The 23,838-nt window shown below is 38.3% G+C and overlaps 1 protein-coding gene and 1 long non-coding RNA gene across 8 annotated transcripts in view; both read right to left on the bottom strand.

Moving 5' to 3' along the window:
- Positions 1–765: 765 nt before the first annotated feature.
- Positions 766–11,037, bottom strand: LOC124409215 (ankyrin repeat domain-containing protein 50). 7 transcript variants are annotated; one of them, XM_046886705.1, is made up of 15 exons: positions 9,165–11,037; positions 8,212–8,385; positions 7,760–7,993; positions 6,573–6,884; positions 6,128–6,449; positions 5,712–5,958; positions 5,340–5,523; positions 4,973–5,189; positions 4,602–4,793; positions 4,285–4,532; positions 3,603–4,141; positions 3,328–3,505; positions 2,898–3,082; positions 1,933–2,755; positions 766–1,763 (listed from the first exon to the last, which is right to left on the bottom strand). In XM_046886705.1, the coding sequence occupies exons 1-12, from the start codon at positions 10,776–10,778 to the stop codon at positions 3,334–3,336; spliced, it is 4,455 nt and encodes a 1,484-aa protein (XP_046742661.1). In that variant the 5' UTR covers positions 10,779–11,037; the 3' UTR covers positions 766–1,763; positions 1,933–2,755; positions 2,898–3,082; positions 3,328–3,333. The 7 variants fall into 7 exon arrangements, with proteins under 7 accessions (XP_046742661.1, XP_046742659.1, XP_046742662.1 ...); XM_046886703.1 differs by having other exon boundaries at positions 766–1,730; XM_046886706.1 differs by having other exon boundaries at positions 766–1,730; positions 4,294–4,532.
- A 44-nt stretch (positions 11,038–11,081) lies between these two features.
- The window catches only part of LOC124409229, a 67,736-nt gene continuing 54,979 nt past the window's right edge, over positions 11,082–23,838 (bottom strand). Inside the window, exon 4 of the long non-coding RNA XR_006929503.1 lies at positions 11,082–11,484. This is a non-coding gene — a long non-coding RNA (uncharacterized LOC124409229). The remainder of the gene's footprint in view (positions 11,485–23,838) is intronic.

Below are 23,838 nucleotides of genomic sequence, written 5' to 3'. Positions count from 1 at the left end.
GATAAATCCACGGTTATTGGTCAAGAAAACTTTGAACAAAGTAAATTTAAACAGCACAATGATTTTTATTTAGACAATGTGGGGAAGATCACTTTCATTTATTTTATGATACATTCTTTCACTTTCGGAACCGTTGTTGTTGTACACAATTGAAGATAATATTTACGATTGACAGTGTGTTATATGAACACAAATTTTCAGTTTAACACAAGGTTTTATTCAGTTTACTATTTTCATATTACAGGGTGCGCTAAACCGTACACCACTTTTAATAATAATTTAGTTAGTTATTTACAATATTAATAATCATAATAATAATTATTAAACTACTTTAAACTTTGCTAACAATGGTTTTTACTAATTATACTATTTTCTTCTTAATAACTCGTTTCTAAAAATTTTTACTCTCTTAATTTAGCATCATTTAAATCACATTTCTTGACCTAAAAAAATCACACAGAAGTTGCTTGTACATGCTAACTTTTATTAACATCTCATTTAGTTGAAATTAGCATGAACAAACATTTACACGTAATTAAAGCTATACTCAACATATGATAGAAACGGTCAGTAGATATTAAATACTCTATTTACTAATGCTAAATTAAATCGTTTGCCAAGTAATTACGAAAAATTAAATACAAGATCTGTTCGTTAATACATGTAGGCCTTGGATTTACACTTTTTTGATATTAAATCATATTCCAAATATTCAAAATATTTTTCTAAACCTTATAGAGGAAATTTTTGTGTATCGTTATTTTCTCCTTTCAAACATAGACTTTGAGTCTTGTTGATTGCAAACAAAATTTATTTATGTTTGCGACTGAGTATGGGTTTATAAGTACGCATCATAAAAAACTCAATTCCATAAAATTATTTCAACGTGATAGCTTCAACTACCAAATTCCAAGCAGTACAAATCTTGCCAGATCGATAATTATCATGAACTCAAGTCGAGACTCAAGTACTGTTGATTAGTCGAGATTGATTTTTTACATATTATCAATAGCAATGGAATATTGTTCTATATGTATAATTTCATGGGACACATGCGTTGGGTCTAAATACTGAAAACAGAAATCCTTCACAAATTGCCGGGTCCGAGAATTACTACGATTCAGAAAATATTAAAATCGACATAAACGTCAGGCAATTTTTCAGTATTACATAAAAGGATTTTTATTAGATTTCACAGATCTAAAGACCCGTTTGTCCGATGCCAATTTATGTGGTATAATATGAGAGTAGTTTCTAATACATGAAAGAATTGACGTTTAATATTACGACAATAGTATAGAAATATTTATATATAATATTAATCTAAAGGGCGTTTATAATTTTATTGTGTTATTGTTAAAGTTATTAATTGTTAATTCGCAAGTAGGCAAACTTTGTTCAATTCTTTAACAGTTCTTCCGTTTCATTCATCACCTTCAATCCGCAAGGCTTTTTAAATTTATTTATAAATGAAGGCAAGATGGAGTTTCTTCTTAAACAGTAAAAAAAATAATTGATAGTTGAAAAAAAAATGTCTTACTTTGGGCGTCATTCGTTAAATGCTTTTTTCGTTTAATCTCTTAATCCTGTTGTAATCTTTGGTTAGCTCCCATAAAAAGTAGGTTCAGTATCTATTTCGCGTATTTCAATTGGATTACATAATTAATTTGTGGTGGAATGTGAAGCAAGTTAGTGGAGTGTCCAGCGTTGAGACATCGCGATCAGAGCATCTATAAAGCAGAATAGAGTGTTTGTAGATTGAACTGTAAAGACCCGGTTGAGTTTAGTATAAAGATGATTGGCACAGCAAAACTTCGCTAGTGTGATGTGTTAAAATTAAAAAATTCTGTTATGTCATGTTATGTCATGTTATATACAGTACAAATGTATTTAGCTACGTATCGGAAATAAAAAGTATGAAGAATAACTTACGTTGCATAAAAACTCCAGATACATTCCCATTCAGTGATGGACCACTCAATATTTTTCGGGTGTTATTTTCTCCCCGTTGGTGCATACAGTTACACAATTGAAATTTCTCAATTTAGTTGTTTGGTTGATCTACTTCTAATTGCACATACAGCGTGATGTAATAATAGATACGATCGATTTTTGTGCACAATGCATAAATAACTTGTACTTATTTACATATAGGCTCACTTCCGTGTTGGAGTTAGGCCATAATTTTACGTATATCAAGCAGCTTTTATATCTTAACACCATAATCATTCCATCAGGAAAATCGATTACTGAGAAGTTTTTCGTTTCTTTTACGGTTGTTATTATTCTCAAATTTCCTCCAAACTGTCGAATATTTGTTCACGATGTGTCTCGTGTTTGTAAGAAAAATTTTGCAATATTTCATATATAATTTGAGTTTGTTCTTTATCCTCTTCAAAATATAATTAGTAGATATTAATATGTAGTATTAGTGAGATCAATACAGAATTTCATTACCATTACCTTTATACAAAGTTTTTTTTATGTAAGATTATATTTCCTAACTTTATATACGTAATTACTTATGCAATTTAATATTTGGTATTATGTATTAGGTAATATTTGCTCAATATTTATTTTTTATTTATTCTTTTAATCTCTTGTTATTTTCATCACTTTTTATTTGAGACAATTTGATTTTGCTCAAATAAAAGGAGAAGAATTTATTCAACGATTTTCGTTTCTTGCTGATAAATGTTCTCCAGGTGTAGTACCGATTTGTGACGCCCGGTTGCGGCCTCACAAATTGAAAAGCCTGGAAACAAAAAATTACCTATTGTTCTCCTAATTGAAGAAATATTTCAAAATGATATTGTTGTTCAATAGAGGCATTTCAAAAGCATCCAGAATGGTTTTTGAATAAACATTTACAATTTTCTAGGGTATTGTAAACTTACGGATAATTAAAGCACACTATTGCTTCAACTTTCAAAATTTTCTCCAAACTGTCTGCATGTTTTACACCGGGACTGATTTTATGCCATCATGCCTTGTGCTTCTCGAAAATCTGTAGACAACTTCACGTATAATTCCTGACTGCGAAGAAGCTAAGGCTAGAGTATGGATGAGGGATGACTGTCCACTGGAATTGGCAGAAAAGATTGTTGTTTGGAAATATGCAAATTTTTGCCACTCTTTAGACAGAATACATGAATTTTTTTTCTCTAAATTGCAAATCTGGCAAATGCACTTATCTAGCAATTCGTTGATGCAAAATTATTGGCACAATTAATGCAAAGAATATATTAATTCTGGAAACTTTAAAGCAGCCCCTAACACATACAGTAAATAAAAAAAATTAGAATTAAGCTTCCCGCGAAACTATACCTGCTCCTATAATGGAGTTTCTTTCCGTGTCTCCGCCTTCCACTGAAATCCATTGACTCTTGTAGTAATGGGTTTGTTTCTATTTGTAGCATTTTCAATACCATTTCTCACACCTGCAACGAGCCTCATAGCCGGGTTTGATACTAGCCCGTTACGTTTTGGTTTCGGGTTACTGCCGCTATAAAATGAAAAGGAACGTTAATGTTTAACAAAAATATTTTTTCAAGTTTACGTAGAGAGACACATATTGGCATTCCAAAGATGTTGAAACTCACCTTCCAGGAGTGTTTTCCGGTATGTGTTTCACATTTCTGCCGACTCCCGCACCGCTATTGCCTAATATTATTCTCATGTGTGTGTCCCGTGTGAAATGAGTATCTGCGGAATTTCGTTTTTCGTCATGCCCATTTTTCTTATCTTTACCAATGCTTAAGCCCAACATTTCATTGGTCAAGTCGAACGGCTTTGTACCGTCGTTTCTATCAATAATTTCAGTTTTTATGTTTATTGGCTCATAAATGGCAGTTGTATGATTGTACATTCCGCCTTGAGCTTTATATTGTATACTTTGATTAGCCGTCAACAAAGATACACCTAATTGACTTTGTATCACACTCGCTGCAGTTTGTGCACTGGGTGGGCTGGTATTAGTTGGTGAATACGGGATCAAACTGTCGCTTAACGGAGAATGTGGTGGCGATGCGTAGATAGGACTTTGTGGCTCGCTCTTCAACGGAGACAACAGTTTGCTTAACGGACGACTTTTCGCTCCTCGAGAGCACTGCTGTAGTTGTTGAGTAAAAGATAACGGAGCCTGCAAGAAGAAATATTTAAAGGTAATGCAGTTGAGATTGTTGGTATATGGAATAAATAATATAGTGGATGGTTTGTGAGAAATAACTATTTCATTCAAATGACGTACATTAAATAAAAATCATGAGGCGATTGGCTACCTACTTTAATTACCTGGTTGACCATTGAGTTCTGACTAAACTTTCCTTGATCACTCTTGGTACTGCCCGTTAAATTACTACTCGATTTGCTGTTACTTGAGTTGTTTCCAAGTGATACACAACTTCTTCTCTTGGTTGAATCAGGTGATTCTGCAGGGCTATACTGGGTGGATAATGGATTGAGAATAGCTGATGATGGCTTAGTTTCAGCAGTGGAGTTGGATGTGACAGAAGTCGCACTGCTGCTTCCACCTGGAAAAAATATAATCTTATACCATGTGAATCCAACGAAGAATTTTGCCATAATATAGCGTTACCAACCTCCATTAACTCCTGGTCTCAAATTCTTTTGACTCGCCGTATGTTCTTCTAGTAGTCTAACGACTGTGTCATGCCCACTCTTCGCAGCTACTTTAATAGCATTTCTTCCACAATGATCTGAATGGTTTGGGTCAGCGCCATGATTCAGAAGAGCTCTGACACAATGTTCATGACCCTCTTGTGCAGCAATACCTATGAGATTCATATTTCAATTACAGAAAAGAATCACTATCATAAAAAGTTTTAACATTTTAATGCTCCTTTTGGTAATCTCTATATTTGGGTTACATTGTAACGAGTCCATATTATCTAGCATCAGTTTAGTATGGAAACAGTTTAGAAAAAGATTATAATAATGAAAGCTGACAGACCTAATGCAGTTGCACCTTGATTACAGGTATGATCAGGTGTTGCCCCATGCTCCAGAAGAAGTCTGACAATAGCTGCATGGCCTTGCCAGGCTGCAGAATGTAAGGGAGTTCGCCTTTCATTGTCACATGCGTTAACTCCAGCTCCGCCTTCAGTTAGAAGCAAAGCCACCATCTCCACATGACCTTGCCATGCGCTCACGTGTAATGGAGTTCTTCCCTGTAAAAGACAACACGAGATTGCAGTTATTGGTTTTTCGCAGATAACTGAAACAGGTAGGACCATATATCAAATACGGGAACGTATTAGACAGTTGAGTTAAAATATATGAAGGATATGAACTAAATAATTATTTAGAATAATAGTCACCTCAGAATCTCTACTTTCAACATCAGCATGCGCATGTTCCAATAAAAACCTAGCCATAGCTAATCTGTTTTCCAATGCAAGAATATAGAGAGTGCTTCTTCCATCAGCATCTTTAGCATTAACGTCAGCACTGTGAGCTAGTAATACTCTAACTGTGTCATAGTGGCCTTCTAGTGCAGCTAATCTGTAAGTACAGAAGAGTTGAACATGTTTAAAGTGTCAAGAACGTTTAGAAGTTTTATTTAAAAATTTTGAATGCGTTTCTTACTAAACCAAATTAACATATTTTATAATGAAACTTTGGAATTTCATTTCTTCAAACTGGTTAATTGATATTAAAGAGACAGATCGAAGATTTTATAGTTGTAATACCTCAAAGCAGTCTTTCCGTCGTGTGCATGTTGATCTATCGGGGCTCCGTGATGTTCTAGCAATCTTTCTACTAGAGCACTATGTCCTTCTTGCGCTGCTAACATTAGCGCACCTTTGCCATCATTGTCAGTTTCATCCACCTTGGCTCCAGCTTCCAATAATGCCTCACAGACATTGACATGTCCTTCAAATGCAGCATAGTGTAACGGTGTCCAGCCAGAATTGTCTCTGTGCTGCTCATCCAACCCTGGTAGAAGTGATAAAACTTTACAACCATTCATCCAATGCTACAGACAGTTTACCTTATCTATGTATGTTGCTAATAATCCAACTGCAGGTTTAGCAAATCATTAAAATGACAATGACATAATTCTGTCGGCCTTTATAGTTACATCGAAATCAAATAAGCTAGATACCTCGATCAAGGAGCTGTTTAACTACGTCGGTGCCACCTTGAGCTGCAGCAACACTGAGTACTGTCCTTCCTTCGTTGTCTATACTGTCGACATAGCAGCCCCAAAACAGCAGCAATGCTACAACTGATCCATGTCCCATGCTTGCGGCTGCCCATAGTGGTGTTCGTCCTGTTGCATCACAGTGATCCACATCTGCTTCATATTCCAGAAGTAGTTCACAGACATCTCTGTGACCCTCAAAAGCAGCGACTAGTAAAGGGGTCATGCCATCCTTATCCTGATGATCTACCGCAGCACCACGTTCTAAGAGTATCGTTACTACCTAAAATTAGGAAATTATATAACAATCCGAATCCCACAATTGCATCGAGATGACAATTAAGTGAACTGGGAATTATAGATTATCCTTTCATAACCTTTGATGCTAAATCCTAAGTTTAGGTACCTTGGCATAACCGTGGTTGGCAGGAACACAAAGGGCTGCAACGCTGAGCGCTGTTCTACCATCGCTATCTGCATGATTAATCTCAGCACCAAAGTCAAGGAGGTGTTCAACTATTTCACTGTGACCCATGTAAGCAGCTGCGATCAAGGCGGTTCTGCCTTCATCATCCGTTCTATTAACATCAGCACCGTGTTGCAATAAGGCTTTGACGATATCTTCATGACCACCCCAAGCAGCTGCTCGGAGAGCGGTGCGCTGATCCCAATCTGCACAATCTACCATTGCTCCTCGGTCTAGAAGCTGCTCGACAACCTGCGTCGATGAGAATTTTGATCGTTTGAAATCTGCTTCAATAACTAACAGGTAGGTATGGAGATAAAAAAAAAACACAACAGATACGATTGACAGACTGTCAACTATTTCCATATCTTGCCGATTGATTATGCAGTCCACAATTTATCATTATTAATTGATCATTATCCAATTACATCATGAAAAATAATTTTTATCTTCTTATTTTTTCTTCGATATTTATCTTGATAATTTTTTATTATTGGCTTTAGCCATATGAACCAAGAAACTGAAAAAAAATGGACGAAATAAGAAAATATACGTCATGTATATAGTCTAATACATACACGTGAATAGTATTAGTGTGAATGTTATTGCAAATTTGTTATAATTCGTAAGCTTTAATAGATAATAAGCTGTTAATACAAGCATGTGCGTAGCAGGCATAAAAATAATTAATAATCATTTTAATTCTAGTTTAATTATTGTACTTGTTGTGCGTTAGTTGCGGAAATACCAAATTTAGGATTCTAGCTCACCTACAAACCATATTACTTTATACTGATTCAGCTTTATTTCGCAATGCTAATCAGATTTAAGCTTTATGAGACGTGTAAAAGACAAATCCTTGCTTTCACCATTAAAAATTATATCTGAACCATCCTAAGAGTTTAAAAAAAAAAAGTATAATGGTTTATTAGTTTGTAAAATACATTTTCGTGATAAATACGCAGCTGAAATTCAAATCTCGACAATCTTGAATTTTTCGCAGTTGGACAAAAATCATCCTCTGTACCCACTAACTAGTACCAAATAAGTTTAGTTAAGGGATTAGAAAAGTAACAGAAAAATTAACCACAACAATAAAAAATGAAATAAAATAAACCAACACTAACTACATCGGGGGTACTTTTAACACTGTTGAGGATGTGCGAGGAGTGACATGGCTGTAGTTGTACCTGGGTATGCCCGCCCCAGGCGGCTGCCCTCAGGGCGGTCCAGCCATCACAGTCCGCATGATCTGCGCTAGCTCCAGCTGCAAGTAAAACTCGCACTACATCAGCGTAGCCATGCCTTGCTGCAAGGTTTAGAGGTGTCTGACCGTGTCGATCTGTAGCTTCAAGCTTGGCCTGCGGAAATATTAAACATCACATGTGGCCATCAAGAATATCGTCAATTACTCAAATAGCTATTCATTTCCACAGACTTTTCGAACGTAAAGGAAGAGTGACGGATATGATGCTGATGTGTGTAAGAAATAGGTACATTGAACTCAACCTCTGATACGGTTCTATATACGCCTCTAATCAATGTTTGTCGTTGGAAAATTAAGAAACATTATCGTTACCTGTGGACAAGCAGCAAGAGCCAGTTCCAGAAGAGACGCATTCCCATCGGCGGCTAGGGTGTGTAAAACAGTACGGCCACTAGAATCTGCTTGGTTGATATCCCCGCTTTCCCCAAGGAGTTCGGTCAACGGTTCACCCAGAGGTTCTTCCATTGGACTAACGTCCTGCGAGACCTTTTTTGATTCCAAACAGTAAAAACATAATTGAATTTTAAAATCCATGATCTGCGTTTCGATGCTACACTAATATCTAGCTTAAAATTTTTTTGTCCTGATTTAGGGGATGATGTGAACTACATGTTGAAATATAAAGCCTGAAATGTGGTTTCAAAAATGACTGACCCGCATTGAATTCCTACGCAAACTAGCCACTGTTACGATGAACATTCTTGTCTATTAAGTTGGATAAAATTTTTGGTCGGTGACTAATAAGTCTCACACCATGGTAAATAGTGAGTCCAAGGTCATATACGGTAATAAGAACTTACACGTGATACTGCTGTAGTATAACTCGCCTGCACTTTCATTGTTGTGCAAAGACTCCGAAGAGTTTTTATTGATTTCAGTACACTTATGGAATCGAAGAATGAGCGATACTTTTAGTTTTATTTCACTAGTCAGTCAGAAGATCTTTAAAAAGGGTACTTGTAGGACACTACTGTCCACATTTTACGCAGACAACTGCTTGACAGTCAAAACACGACGAGAGTGAAGAATGATTAAACGTGCCATATCTTATCGCGAACAAAGATTAGCGATGCATACTGCGATTGTTTCGATACTATCTGTGCATCGGATACGTTCGTGTGAGTGGAGGCCCATGATGCATGACTAGTAATTGGCTAGATTATACTACAGACTCGGACAAGACAGGAATTACGCATATTTCACATTGAGATAACAATTATACGTAAAAACATAACGAATTAGATGAATGAAGCTCGATGACTCACCTGACTAGTAGAAACGACGTCCCTGATCGTTTCCTCTTCAATGATTTTTTCCGAAGGTTTAGCTCCGGCATCAACCAGTAATCTTAACAATTTCGTGTCCTGCCTTGGCCAGAGGATGCAATCAGAGCTGTCCAGGTAACAATTTTCAATCGGCGCACCACTGCCGATCATCCATAAAACTTGAAGCGTGTGAGCGTCTAATGTACAGGTTGTTGCGTTGAGATTTGTCATGGAGCGTTGAAGATGCTGTCCAAGGACGCAAATCTCGTCGGAGTTTAATTCCGGACCACGCAGAGTGTAGTACGCGGAGAGCATTGCGTGGCCTTCGGGAGCTGAGCACAAGTACTTTTGGGTGCAGTGTTTCACGTCTAAAAGCCACTCGGCAAAGCTATGGTGAAAAAGCATCAATGCACCGGCTCTAGAAACCGAAATAACACGCCGAAGAAGGTGTAGCCGTCGATTGAAGTCTTCTATTGTGATGGAGGTGTTCGCGGTCCAAACACACTTGTACAAAATCTCTTGAGTGACTGGCAATTTAGCAGCTAGAATCACATTTAAGAGAGGCTGAACCTTGGCGAATTGTTTTCTGCTAAACAAACGTTGACACAGCCAGAGATAAAGTCCGTTGTGTGTTCCCGGGATTTCGCGAACTTCCCGTAGCACGATAAAGTTCTCGGCCACTCCGTCCAAAACTTTTTCCAAGTAGAGAAAACAGCCGTTACTCTTTATGTGCAATTGATTAAGCATCTCCGCCGTGTCCCTGGATATATGTTGCCGGAGGGCATCCTCCTGATCGAGTCTCGCGAGAATGTATTGCTGAACGTCCCTGACGACCTGTGACTTTCTCAGATCATCCAGACTGATTTTTCTGAATCCCGTGAACATCCGCGAGATTGTTTTGCTCTGTCGCCTCGCTGTGCAGACGAGGAGTAGCCATTGAGGAAACAGATGATGATGGTTAGCCAGGAGTTCGGCTATCGTCCTGCTGACATTGTCGCCTTCTTGTCTCGAGTCTCTGGTCCCGGTTTGGGGAGGATTGAGTACTTGTCCTTCGTCGATCGAGTCGACGAGAAGAAAGAGGCAGTTCTTTGGCGGTTCAACTTCGAGCAGCGGAAAGAGTAGAGCCTTCTTCAAAGCGTCGTCTGGGTCGCGGTCCAAAACGTCAGGCTGGAGTGCCGCCTGGATTTCAGAGTCTGTACGCAGCTTGTCGGCGTATGATTCTGCGACGGCTTCTCTTGACGTGAGTGACGTTGTTCCAGTGCTGGGAGTAGGCGAGGCGGGCGACGACAGGTGGATGCCGTCAGTACTGGCTTGCAGCAGCTGGGCGACCAACGATCTGACGAACTGTGCCGGCGACAGAGACGCCTCGCTTCTTGCTTGGCAAAAATGTCTGGCCAAGAGCCTTCTGTTCAGCGCTCGTTGGTGACGAGCGCCGGCACCGGACGACGGCCATGCCAATTCCGCACAGAGAGCGGTTTTTCCGCTTCCGGGACCGCCGACGATCAGAGCACCGCATGTTTTCGAGGCTGGCCGTTGCTCCAAGCAGTGTGACAACTTCATGAAGGCCCATTCTCGACAGAAGAAACGCTTCTTTTCGATCACAGGGGCCGCCATTTTTCGGGGAGAGTTAGTTTCAATGATTTTAGACGTAATATTGGCAAATGTTGATACTCGCTGAAATGTGAGAAACTCGCAACGGTATTTTATTTTTCTTATACTTTCTTTGAAAAGTATTCGCTTGTTGTGACACCGAGAAACTGATCACTTCTCCGCAATGTATAGATCCTTCGGTAATACGTCTTATAGTTTGACGATATCTTGTACAACGATGAAAGTATATAACAGTAAGTGATCTCTCGAATCAACTCGTACGTAAATGTGCAGGTTTATACATTAATTTGATGTACGCCGTTTCTGTTTATCCCTTCTTAATCACCGTCTGAAGCATAACTATTTTTCAGTTATCCTTTGAAGTGACGACGGTACGTCATCAATTTCAATCGAATTTGTTTCACGGTTCGATTCCGCCGGAAATAAATGAATTTGAGGAAAATTCGTCGGCTATGCACCAGAAGTAGGTCATCTGGGTTCGTCCCGGTTAAATCAATTCGCTGGGACACGTGTTCAGGGGGGAATCGATGCTGAACTTTAAGTTTAAGTTAGGATTCAAGTGGCGCGTCTCGTCGGTCCGTTAACATGTTGGCAGGAAACAGGAAGTTGATCCAAGCCCCAGGGGGCTCCGCACCTTCGTCGGTCTCCATCCGGACAAGTCATCGCCTCGACTTGGGACACTTCCGTGATCGACGCCCCTGCATCCTGACTGAAACAGAAGATTAAGTGCAACTTCATCGCAGGGAGGTGTAGATCTCGTTACTTGATGGATATGGGAATTCATTACCTCCACAAGTAGGTACATACACGCCCTATAAGTAGATACTCATTTCATAAAAGAAGAACAAGTCTACTGGGTATAATTTGAGCGTGAGAAAATCGATATCGTTCAGAATTAAAGGTCTGTGATTTAGAATACCTGCGAGGGGAATGATATGTGACTTTTTTCAAACTTAGGTACAATTACTCTTTTTAGTTTCTGATCGCGAAACGGCAATCGCATAGCTCTTTCGATGGAACTACGAGAACTATCCCCGAACATTCGATTTACACAGTCTATACAGCGGGCTCTTGGTACTGTGTACAGCTATTGATGAGTCCTGTTCGTTTAAATTGAGTTTCAGTCTGGTTTACCCGGTAGAAATCTTTTGCCGTCAAATGTCTCTTTAAGTCGACAGAGACGGTGTCTTGGAAAATTGCAAGGCTAGTCATGTAGCGCGTTGGCAACATCGACGATTTCCATCGAACAGTATAAGAATATATCTTTTGTCGACGTGACGAGTGTCGGAGGGTGAAGTAGGTAAATCAGTTCCCCAACCGAGTAGCGAAGATTCAGATAAATTTCGTCTGCGCTTTTATCCGAGAATAATCTCTTACTAATAAGTAGTTGGAACAAACCGATGATTCCTCTATTTTGCCATCTTGTTTTGCGCCCGATCGTCACCTTTAAATTGGCTCTAATTGAATTACGTATACGTGCGATACGAAATGTGATCTTGCGAAAAACGGCCAGGGTTGTATGAGTTAATTTTCTCGTGCACGATATTAGCAGTTCAAGTTTAAACAAGCTGGGTAAAAACGGTGAGCGACGAAAAATTATACTTTCGGATTTTCGCAAATAGTGGTTATACAGAGAAGTAATATTTTCAAGATTTTCAAACGATTTGATTTGTTTGTATTAATTCCTTCGTTATTAATATTACATACTGCTGTGAGCTTGAAAAATGAAGATAAAAAAAGAAAACTAAAAAGAAACCCGCAAGTTTTTTCCCCGTTGTAAAAAAGTTTGAATCTTTTTTCTTCTTACCTTCGCTTATTGTACGTATTATAATACGCACCCACCATACCTAATTTTCACGCTATATATTTTCAAACACAGGAAAGTGTAATTTCTTGTTTATCTCGGGGAAAAAACTTTGCGGAATTACAAAAGTCATCCTTCATCTTTAATGTGCATGAAAAAAAATAAAAAAAAATAAATAAACGTGTTAAATTCAAACATAAACTTAAAGCTTGTGTTTTCGATTCAAGTAAAATCAAATAGAAGCATTAACTTGAGACATAATGTCCGTCTTTGTATCATATAAAATTTACAGTTTAAAAAAAATCAGAGAACAGACTCATTAATATGATACGGAATAAACCTTCATATTTTCTGGTTAAAGGTGGATATTTCATATAAAAAATTCACACGAACATTGTACAGCCGTACGGGAGTCACTCAAGAGATTTCCCTAATGACTTTAACGAGGGCTTGTTTCTCCTCGACAATATTCCGAGCTTCGTGCATATACTTCCGCATCTCCATTGGATCTCTTTCCTCGTGGGAATTGCTGTTAATCCGTCTCGCTTTCCGCAGTAATTCATATATTTACACCTTATTATACCAGCGTCACAGTTCACAGACGCGTTAATTAATCAACGCGGCGTGCAAACCCTTGTTCAAAAGAAATCCGCGAGAGCGCAGGCGAAGATGTGGTTTGGAAGCAAAAGAAGTCTTCTTTTTTCTTTATCTGCAGGTTCACGAATTTTTGACAATTCAATTATCCCATAAATTGTTCTGAAATGGTATTTGTGACGGTGCTGCGGTAACCCGGAACACAAGAAATTCTGACGAGAAGAAATAACGAACCGCCGACACGACGTGGTTGACAACGGTTGACGCCGTTGGATTCGAAGTGAATTTAAAGTTCGACGAAGCATCGTTCAAATTGACTTTACGAGAGTTGCGAGACACTTGGATAAGGTAAAAATTACGTATAATAATGTAGCAAAAGTGACTCCGAAACTTGCACTGTATAGATATAAGATACGCCTTTTCCGTGAATTGTCCGATCGTTCTTATACTGTGAATTCGTTATCTGCCATCATTAATTTCGCTGGTAAACTGGTCAGCTTTTACGGTGCAAAATTGAAAACTGCCTAATTGCAGAGCAAGTTCAACTCGATGATTCCCGGCTGTTAAACGAGAAGTAGGTACAGAGGGTTTACGCTCGTCGGTAGTTAAATCCAAGTTGGGAAATTTATACCTTTTGAGGTAAATCCGGATTAATTGGAGTCGGACAAACGACGGGGACTTCGAGCCGTACGGTCATCGCGGTTTTCCAATCCTCGTGTCGAGCGAAAGGACTAAACGAAGGACAAATTCGTTACGCAAGGTGCAAACTCAGACCTCGGTTTATCTGTTCCTACGACGCGCATACATCGATTGCCATTTGCTCGTTTAAATGCGAAACACTGGAGTAGCAGCACCCAGTAGTCATATACGCGTTACTGGTCACCATATTTGGCAGGTTGGCCAGCGGCGCAACAACTTATTCCTGTTTGAAGCAGGTCAGCACAAGCCTTAGGTCAGATTGCTCCTCGACAAGCATCTATAATCTCCCTTGGAGCCTCGCGAACCTCGAACAAGATTGAGTCTGCCAATTTTCTTCGTAAGCTTTTCACCAAGGTACATATACGTATACGTATTTATACAAGATTCAACTTCCACTAAACAAGGCACGAGAGATTAAGTTAGATTCGAATTTTATTTTTTTATATTTCTTTAGAAAATTAACCTCCTAAAATTTTTCTTACCGATTAAAACGTATTATCCCTGAAAATTGGTTCAATTTTCATATTACCTGCATGCTTCTCACTGAATCTTCGTACAACGTATTTCTTCATCTACACACGTCTTCGTACAGCCTGCTTCGCTGTATGTATTAATATTGAAAGTATTATAATTACCAATAGCAGCGAGTTGAAATAAATCGCGATAAGAACCGTTCTTACAAATGAATATGCTGTTAAATCCGCGCTACGTTCGTCAGTAGAGATAAAAAATTAGGCTGGTTGTATTTTATTAGCTTCTGGGTCGTTTATCCGATCGTTTCGTTAACCGGGGGTACCCTTTGCTTTCCAGAGTGTTCGACTTGGAAATAAATCGGTGGTAAGAGGGGGCAGAAAATGGCTAAGCCCAGTCGTCGTTTGGCGAATTGACGTCGTTGGTTAACCCCCTCCCCCTTTGGGGGGGAATGAGATTCCCGAGTAACTTTGGTAGTGAAAACAAAGGAGTAAATAATTGTCAATTAGCGAGTTTCCGGAACCTGGAGGAAGAAAGTCCACGGCTACTCGGTACGATGCTATTAATCCTTGAGCGGGGTGCAACGTTAAATGAGTCCAAAGCCCCGAATTTCACTCGGCCAAATTTTCTCACCAATTCGGCATATATCCGTAGGTACAGTTTCAGTTTGGCCGAACCGCTTCTGGTTCGTTACATTTTTTCCGTCGATAGCAATTACCCGTAGGTGCGCAGGGAAAACCCTTTTGTATGGACAGTGGAGTGTACGGACTTTGCTCGGAGATGAAATGGCGGAGTTGGAGTTAATTCGTAGCGAAGCTTAATTGTAACCCCTTTAGTCGTCACGCGACCCGCTCTAATCACGACCTGGACAAGGGATGAGATGAGTAGAAAGAAAGCGGGTGAGGGGACAAGAACAAAAAAAAAATAATAATAAAAAAAAAGAACAATGGAAGCGAGGAAACACGTGTAGGTATCCGGTGCCGACCGGACAGAAGATTGAATTACTTTTCTACCGAGGTGCGTGCTGTGTATGTGATCTATGTATGTGTATCTACATTAAAGGTAGGTGTATCCCTGCATATAGCCGCAGCCACGTCCGACGTGAAAGCAGAATGGATCGCGAAAACTGGGCAACAATAGGAAATAACGACAGGAAGAGAATACGGGAGGGGGAGGCAATAACGATAACAGTGACAATGACAAGCCTAACGATACAGCGGTGTGATAAGAAAGGGAGGCCCAGAAACTAGAAGGAGAAAAGGAAGGGACTGTGCAGGCATCGTGAGCCGACTCTACGTTTGTCAAACACAATCTTATTCGATTGAACATATATATATATATATATATATATATATATATATCGATGCGGGATAATCATTGTCGATTCTTCGTTTGTGAGCGAAAAGTCGATAAATTCGTAGCGGAATATTAGAATTTTTAAAATGGTTAGAATGATAAGTTAGCGTACCAGTTATTGACCCTGTCCCAATTGTTGTACTCTTTTTCGTTGCATCTGTTTGATCCTTAGTTCTAAGATTACAAAAAAATAAATTTTCAGTGTCTAACGATTTAGCAATTGGTTTTAGTAATCGAGAAATTGACAATCTATACCGTCAAATTATAATTTTCAAAAATAAAAGGGTCCACTGGGTTTGAACGTATCAATAACTGGTACACTTACCTTAATCGAAACGCTGAAAATATGTCACGTGACAACCATCCGCGTGCAACCGAACGCAAAGTGCGCAATTATATTACACCGTGACTTATCCATCTTGTTTTTAGTGTAAAATCGTGAGCCAGAGAATGTGTGCGAAAAAAAAGGAAAAAGGGGCAAAAAAAAAAAACGAACCAACCTGTACAATTCTGTACAATCACGTGATCTCTAGTCACGGGGGAAATTTTCTTGGTTCCTGCAGGTTGTTTATTCACATATATCTCACTGTAATACGATTTCCTCCTTGCTTTCAAAGCTTCTAACATGCTGTATTATACATATGAATAAATGCGCAGCATCTACAGCTGGCGAATAAGCTAGAGCACTAGTGTAAACCGATTGCTGAGCCAGAAACAAACTGTTTTGCAGACGCAAGGCGCGTTCTCTAGAATGCGTGCAAAAACAACCTTTGATATACATACATATGTATACATATACATATATTCCCAGTGATTTATAACGGCACGGATGTAAAATAAGAAGAAGAGAAGAAAAAAAAAGATGGAAAATGAAGACACACGCCGTGCAGTGATTACACTTCAAGTATCGCAGTTATTTTTCCGCAAACGTTAATCGCAGCCACCGACACTGCCAGAAGCGTACCATGAATACCTATAGGTATAACGTTATGGATGAATCCAAAGAATGCCTACTTTGTTGGCATAGTAATGATGAAAGATAAAATCGATAAAACGTGTTACTAATTCTCTCCGATCCATTACGTACAGACACATACATATAACCAATGAAAAATTCGACATAACGCATAAATTTTCAACAATTACCATCTTTCGAACCTTGGATAAATGTTTTACATAATAGTATCTGAAAGAGATCCGATGTAAAGGGCATCAGCGGAATAACTCCGTCGTTCAACGACTTATAGGTATAACAGACTTTGCGACATCGGCGGATAAAATCTGCCAAGCTGCGAGATGAGAACGACAAACATTTGCGGGATTTTTTCGCACATATTTTACGATCATGAGCCAAAGATGGCGTCTTAGAGCGGATCAGCCAGTTTGTTTCCGTGCAATTGGCAAGCGAGAAGGAGGCTGCAACAGCGTATCTCGATGCTTCGTGTAGTTTTATTAAGTATATCCTCCACGATCATCGCCTACGACTGTGCAATCTACACGCATCTTTATTCCTAAATAAATTTTCCCCACTCGCTTTAGCAGTTCCGTTTGTGAATAAATTTACCCGTACTTTCAATTTCAATACATTCGTAATGGCTGGGTCATAAACTTTTCGCTCTATAAGGATTGACTCTAGGTATACTGAAATACTGACCATTCCAATTTACCTCAGGGTTATTTGATTCTTTTTTTGTTTGTTTTGGTTTTTTTTTTTTTGTCAGACTCTACGTAACGTACGTGCTGATGATCAGTGATTGATGACGGATGCGTATACAAAAATAGAACGAATTAGGTCAAATTTTTTTCAACGAAATTATCTCTTCAGAAAAGTTAACTTTATCAGCTTTTATGCGTTACGTGATTGCAGTGAAAATTACTGTCGAAATATCTTTCGCATTAAAGATTTTTAGAAAAAAGTTCAGCCCAATAACTGAACTAATTTCACTGCAAAGTGATGATTTATTTATTTAAATAAAATTCACTCCCCCAGAAGACGAAGGAATCTAATTCGTTCAATAGCAGGTTAAATTCCCATTGACGGGAAAAAAATCTGGAATATCCGTAAATTTCCGCTAAAGTGAAAATACCCTGCAAAATCCTTTCCTTAATTTCGTGGAATAGATTCAACAGTTCCGTTGTATGGAACGTGACAAAAGGAGGCTACTTGGCTCCTTGGGTCGACGCAGGATCATAATTCGTCCTTTGCCACCGTTACCGGTGGCGTTGTGTGAAAAAAATTTATTTACCGCTAGATGAAGAGCAACCTTTATTCGACCTCCGACCGACCTCTATACTTATTCCACTAACGACGAGTTGTCGATAATATATCGTGATACTTTTTACGGTCCACATATAGCGGTATGTAAACCAGTAGAGGATGCAGAGGAAGAAACATCGTGACTCTATAAGAGGTTTCGTTCGTTGCTAATAAAGGTATCCGTACCTACAAGAAAAACGAAGCTCCACTGATGAAAGATAGTAAGTTTCTTCCCACAGATAAGTATAGTTAACGGTGCAGTGCGAACGGTGTCAGCGACGCGGATAAGAAGTAATATCTTCATAATACTGGTCCGTGATTAATCCTCGTAATCGTTGATAAATCTCGCAACCGCCTCTAGTCAGCTGCAAGGACCATACGCATATAGGAAAGAAACGAGAGACACGATCTCACTGCATGTCCGACTGATCCCTCGATCCGTTAGAGGTCTTAAAGACTGTTGGATTCGTTCGCGTTGTCTCACTCCTTGAATCGATTGTCAGTTCCTCCTGTCATGTCGGCCCCGTTACTTGTTCGAAATAGTCAACCTTCACACCCGCTGATCATATGGTTTAGGCAACGAAGAGCCTTTTTTCGGCACCGAGTTTAATCCCCTGAACACGTCCTTTTGCTACTTTAGACTGCAGTCTGTTTCTTCTCTTTGGTGTGTATATATGTATAGGTATAGGTATAAGGTGTAAGGGTACCACCTAATTTATTCGGGAGGTCACGTGGCTATTTTTTTTATCGTTTCGTGCGAACCTTTCAACGTATTTCGATTTGATTCAGAATGACGATTCGGCCAGGATGTTGCAATCGAATGGCTCGAGTAAAAGATCGATCCGGTGTTTAGATTAATTACACAGATTATTTCGTCAAATTCATATGCGATCGAATTTTAAACGACTCTCTCGACTTTGCCCATATTGCCGAATATTCGCAATACTCTGCAACGCTCGTTATACACATGCTTACGTTCTATATTGAACATGAAATATAAATCAGGATGTTACATCCAGCATTATTTATGTATACACCGTAGTCATTTGAGAATGAAAAAAGAGTTGATCCTATAAGACTTTCTTGTCGTTGCAGGCATTCGTTGTACGCGCAGGAGCGTCGCGGTGTGAAATTTTAACGAACTAGTCCTGCAATAAAGCTAGCTGAATGAAAGTTCTTGAGGATTTGAGAAGGTGGCAGCTGAAAAGTGGATGTACCTACCTACTCGCAGAATTCTAAGGAAAGTAAAGAAGTTTGGCTCGTCGGTGCCATGTGTGAATATCACCAGGTATGAAATGCATGCACGTGTATAATCTTATATACGTATATTATACCTACGCATAGGTACGCTGTTTCACGATGTGCTACACGCAAATTCAACTTTGAAAGACGTACCTACGTACCTACGTCTCGAAGCAGAGCTCTTTTCAGAGTATACATGTAAATAAAAGTATATACATTAGACTGTATCAAAAAAATTGATTATTTTTTTTTTTTTTATTGGTATACTGAAAATATTGTTCAAGATGACGAAAAAGAAATACCATAAAAATTTCAGATTTTAATATTGATATTTAGAGGTGCCTCATCACGATTTTCTACTTTCCATAAGAATAACATGGCAAAAATGGTTCTTGCACCTTGCGATTTTTATAACTAGATAACGACGCGTCGTACAGAAAATTCATAAACATATTTTTGTAGGAAATTGAACGTTCTACAAAAAAGGTCTCTTGTCATTTTACTATAAATCTACTCCTTCAAAAGTTATTTGCGGTCAAACATCAGCAAAGGACCTCAAATAACTTTTGAAGGAATAGATTTATCGTAAAATGAGAACAGACCTTTTTTGTAGAACGTTCAATTTCCTACAAAAACATGTTTATGAATTTTCTGTACGACGCGTCGTTATCTAGTTATAAAAATCGCAAGGAGCAAGAACCATTTTTGCCATGTTATTCTTATGGAAAGTAGAAAATCGTGATGAGGCACCTCTAAATATCAATATTAAAATCTGAAATTTTTATGGTATTTCTTTTTCGTCATCTTGAACAATATTTTCAGTATACCATTAAAAAAAAAAATAGTCAATTTTTTTGATACAGTCTAATATACATGTATATACTACAACACAGTATCTTCTCGTTGTTATTATCAAAACTCTCGCGGATTTATTTATCTCCGCAGAAGATAATTCACCAAACAAAAATGCATTGATCTCACTCACTTCCTTCGGAAAGCCAGCAAATCCTTATCAACCGTTTACCAAGAGCTGACGATTCTACTCCTCACGATTATCAGGTCAATTCTTCGTGGCTTTTTCGAAAGGAAGCGAATGCAATTCGGCAATATAAACGATGGCTTCGATCTGGAGCTGTACGAGAGACGGGTTGCCATAGGGTCGCGCTGCGCCCCTTCGAAAATAGAAAAGAACGAGCAAAAGGAAGAAAAAACACTGCCGCAGCGGCGATTGAAAGTAGGTATATATATAGTACATATCGGAGAAGCCCTGGAAGCTGCGGAATGCAGGGAGCACGTCTATCCGCAATGCAGGTGAAGTACGAAGGCCAAGTATTTAGTCGTTCGGCTCGAGTGATTGCAGCGGTAATGATCGATTCGGATGAGTAGAATGATGAAAAAAAAAAACTGCAATAAAAGTGAAAAAAAAATTATCGTTAATCTGGAGATAAATAAGGAGGAGATACTTAACGAGAAAAAGAAAAGAAAAAACCACACGGTCTGCATTACGGGCAATTAATTTGCGAACGGGAGTCGAACAATTATTTCTCAACGCGTCGCGTGAATTGAAATTGGTCAGGTTGCAGATGTGTAGGAGGCAACTGTAATAATCCAGTAATAAATAATAATTACGAACGAATTTCTGAAGAAGTAATTATTGGCGATCATGATTTACATATAAATGCATATATATTGTACACCTGAATAACGTAACAATAGACGTATATATATATATATATATATATATATATATATAAGTAATTGGTTGACAAGATGAAATGCCTACATTTATTATAGACATAAATTTCGCGTTAAACGATAGACGTGTACTTAGACGTAATAAACGGCAACGCTCGAGGCGTGAGTCATTCACTTTAGTAGCCGACTGACAATGCGTCAATGAGACGTTCGTGTTTAATTGCGAATAATGAGCTTAAGGAAAGAATTTATTAGGTGCAAGCAGAGTGGCGCCTGAATGGCTTGAAAAGCTGCAAAGAACGCGACTCTGGTGCAGTATGGTAAGGTATGTTTAAAGTTTACAGGTGACGATTATTCCTGCACGCGTTGGCCTCTGCCGAGCAAGATTAATGGACAGCTGCAATTAATTTCTAATCAAATTAAGCATTCCTATTATAAATATGCGCGGGAGAATTTTTATTACACCACACGCGATACACGCAGGCAACTTTTCGACATTCTCTGTGCACAGAATTATACATATATAGGTATATATACAGTTATATACAGACAGATAGATATATATGTATATTATCCTTTCACCATTCGTTCATACATAATTCGATCCATCCGTCGATTTAACGCTATATATTGGTTATTTTTTTCTCCCGAGCTTCCTCGACATACGTATACGTAAAAAGAAGGTTACGCAATCAGGCGTTTCAAGTACGGCATACTAATAACCAGACTTAGGCTAATCCAATTACTACAAGCAAAGTCGCGCAGCAGCCTTGCTCGTCAAGCCATAATAATCCAGCACAACGAGTGGCATTGTACACAATATGAATGTATAATAACGCGCGGGAATGTACGAGTGTACAGTTATTATTTTATTCATCAATCACATTTCATTATTGTTCTTCGCCTGTAATCGTCTATGTATAATCTACATATATATATATATATATATATACGCACATATGTATACATATATAGGGCGAATCGACAAATTGATGCGTATAACGAACATGTGCGCCTCATGCGGATGCATTGTATGTACAAAATCGGCCGCTGCAGTAGCAAACTAATTTGCTACAATCTATATCGTCGAGACAACTGATTACGAGTACCAATTAGCGCTGTTGTGGGTACAGCGAACCGCCGCTGTCACGGATTAATACGAACAAAAGTGTTAAGTGTGCGTGTAAGAATGCGCGGCGTGTACGTCTATGCAATAAAACTCGGTGATTAATATGGCAAATAAATAATAATTAATCGATTTGAATTGACCATAGATTTTTATTTCTTCAATTCTTTTTTCGTTTTTTCTCTCCCTCGTCGTCGTCTCAATTAATCGTCTCATTTGAATACGCGCATATATATCAATTTCTTAAACTATCGACTTTACGACGTACAAATATGTGTGCGTGCGTGTATACATATGTATATATATATATATATATATATATATATATATACATATATATAAAATATGTTACAACCGCGATGTCGGTTTGGCTAATTGATTTTTTTTCTCACAGATTTAGGAAGCTGAAATGAATTTTTTAAAAATAATATTTGTAATCACTTGGGTAACGTATTCGGCGTTAATTATATTAATCGCGGTGAGAGGCTATTCGGTGTGTATAACAGTTAGGGCTGTATACATATATTTCGGTATAATAATCGACTGCACGGTTGTCATGTAAGTAATACCTACACTGAAAAATGAAAATAATTGAATCCAAGAGAATATTCATTGCAACATTCTTCAACAGACATTTAATCATTCCAAACGGTTATTTACTTGCAGCAGGAATAGTTGCTTTGAAATAGAGTTATTTTTATTCGAACAGTCAAACATTTTTCTTTCTTTTTTTTTTTACCACAAAATTATCTGCAAAAGACTATTGAAACACATGTTATTTTGGATTCAATTAATATTTCTTTCACGGAGCGGAGATTAGATATTTAGATTTCGCCACAACTTTCCCTGATTCTTTAATTATTAGGGTCCAAATGTGTACAATGTACACACATATTACAATAATTCCATATACAGCAATCACCTAGAGTTATACATGTACCTATACTGTTACAGTCTCGGATATTAATTTCTTGTGAAATGCGGTGCAGATACGCCTTGTAATACGTGTCCACATTTGTTTCAATTAAATTTAATTACCCTCTGCATGAAGAATACACCTGTATATATATATATATATGTACCGTTTATATTATCTTTGCGAGACGATTTATCGCTGAAACTTTTGCACTCGCAATATATACGTATATTATATTTTCAGAATTTATCAAAATCATACGACGAATAAATTCAAATAGACAGATCGTTAATTGAAATCGATAATATTTTTCATCAATGATCGATATTATTTTTCAAATACTTGAGACAAGTTTTTTTCTTCTCTTCGTTTGTTTTACGATTAAGATTAAAGTTTGGAAAATTGTAACGAGTAGATCAGTTACCTGGTGGATATTCCGTTACATGAAAGAGAGCGGCGGAAAATCGTTCTCGATCACGACACCATTAATCGATGGAATATACTGTCTCTAATAGCCTGTAAACTCGATAAATCTGCATATACACATAAAGACATATAAATATCGATTCGTACATGACCCGGCTATCACAACAGACACAAGTAGAAAATGAGCGAGCAAAGCGAACGCGGCGAAGTCGTTGCGGTGTGAAGTCATGTACTCTGAGATCATTAAAATAACGATGCAAATCGCGCAGGTAGGCATAAGCAAAAGGCATACAGCCTGACAATGGCTCGTTATAGTTACGCGTTTTGTGATTATATAGCTACACCCGTTTCCCTGCTAAAGTTCTGCACGAATTACTTGGGCTACCAGGTTTACCGCGAATACCACGACTAATTCGCCTCGCAAAGTAACAATAATCGGGCACGATTTACACCGAATACCCAAAGACAAAAAGGCCG

The sequence above is a fragment of the Diprion similis genome, chromosome 8, assembly GCF_021155765.1.
Source record: "Diprion similis isolate iyDipSimi1 chromosome 8, iyDipSimi1.1, whole genome shotgun sequence".
Taxonomy (NCBI): Eukaryota; Metazoa; Arthropoda; class Insecta; order Hymenoptera; family Diprionidae; genus Diprion; species Diprion similis.
Note: the sequence above shows the minus strand (reverse complement) of the source record. Positions and strands in the feature narration are given on the sequence as shown.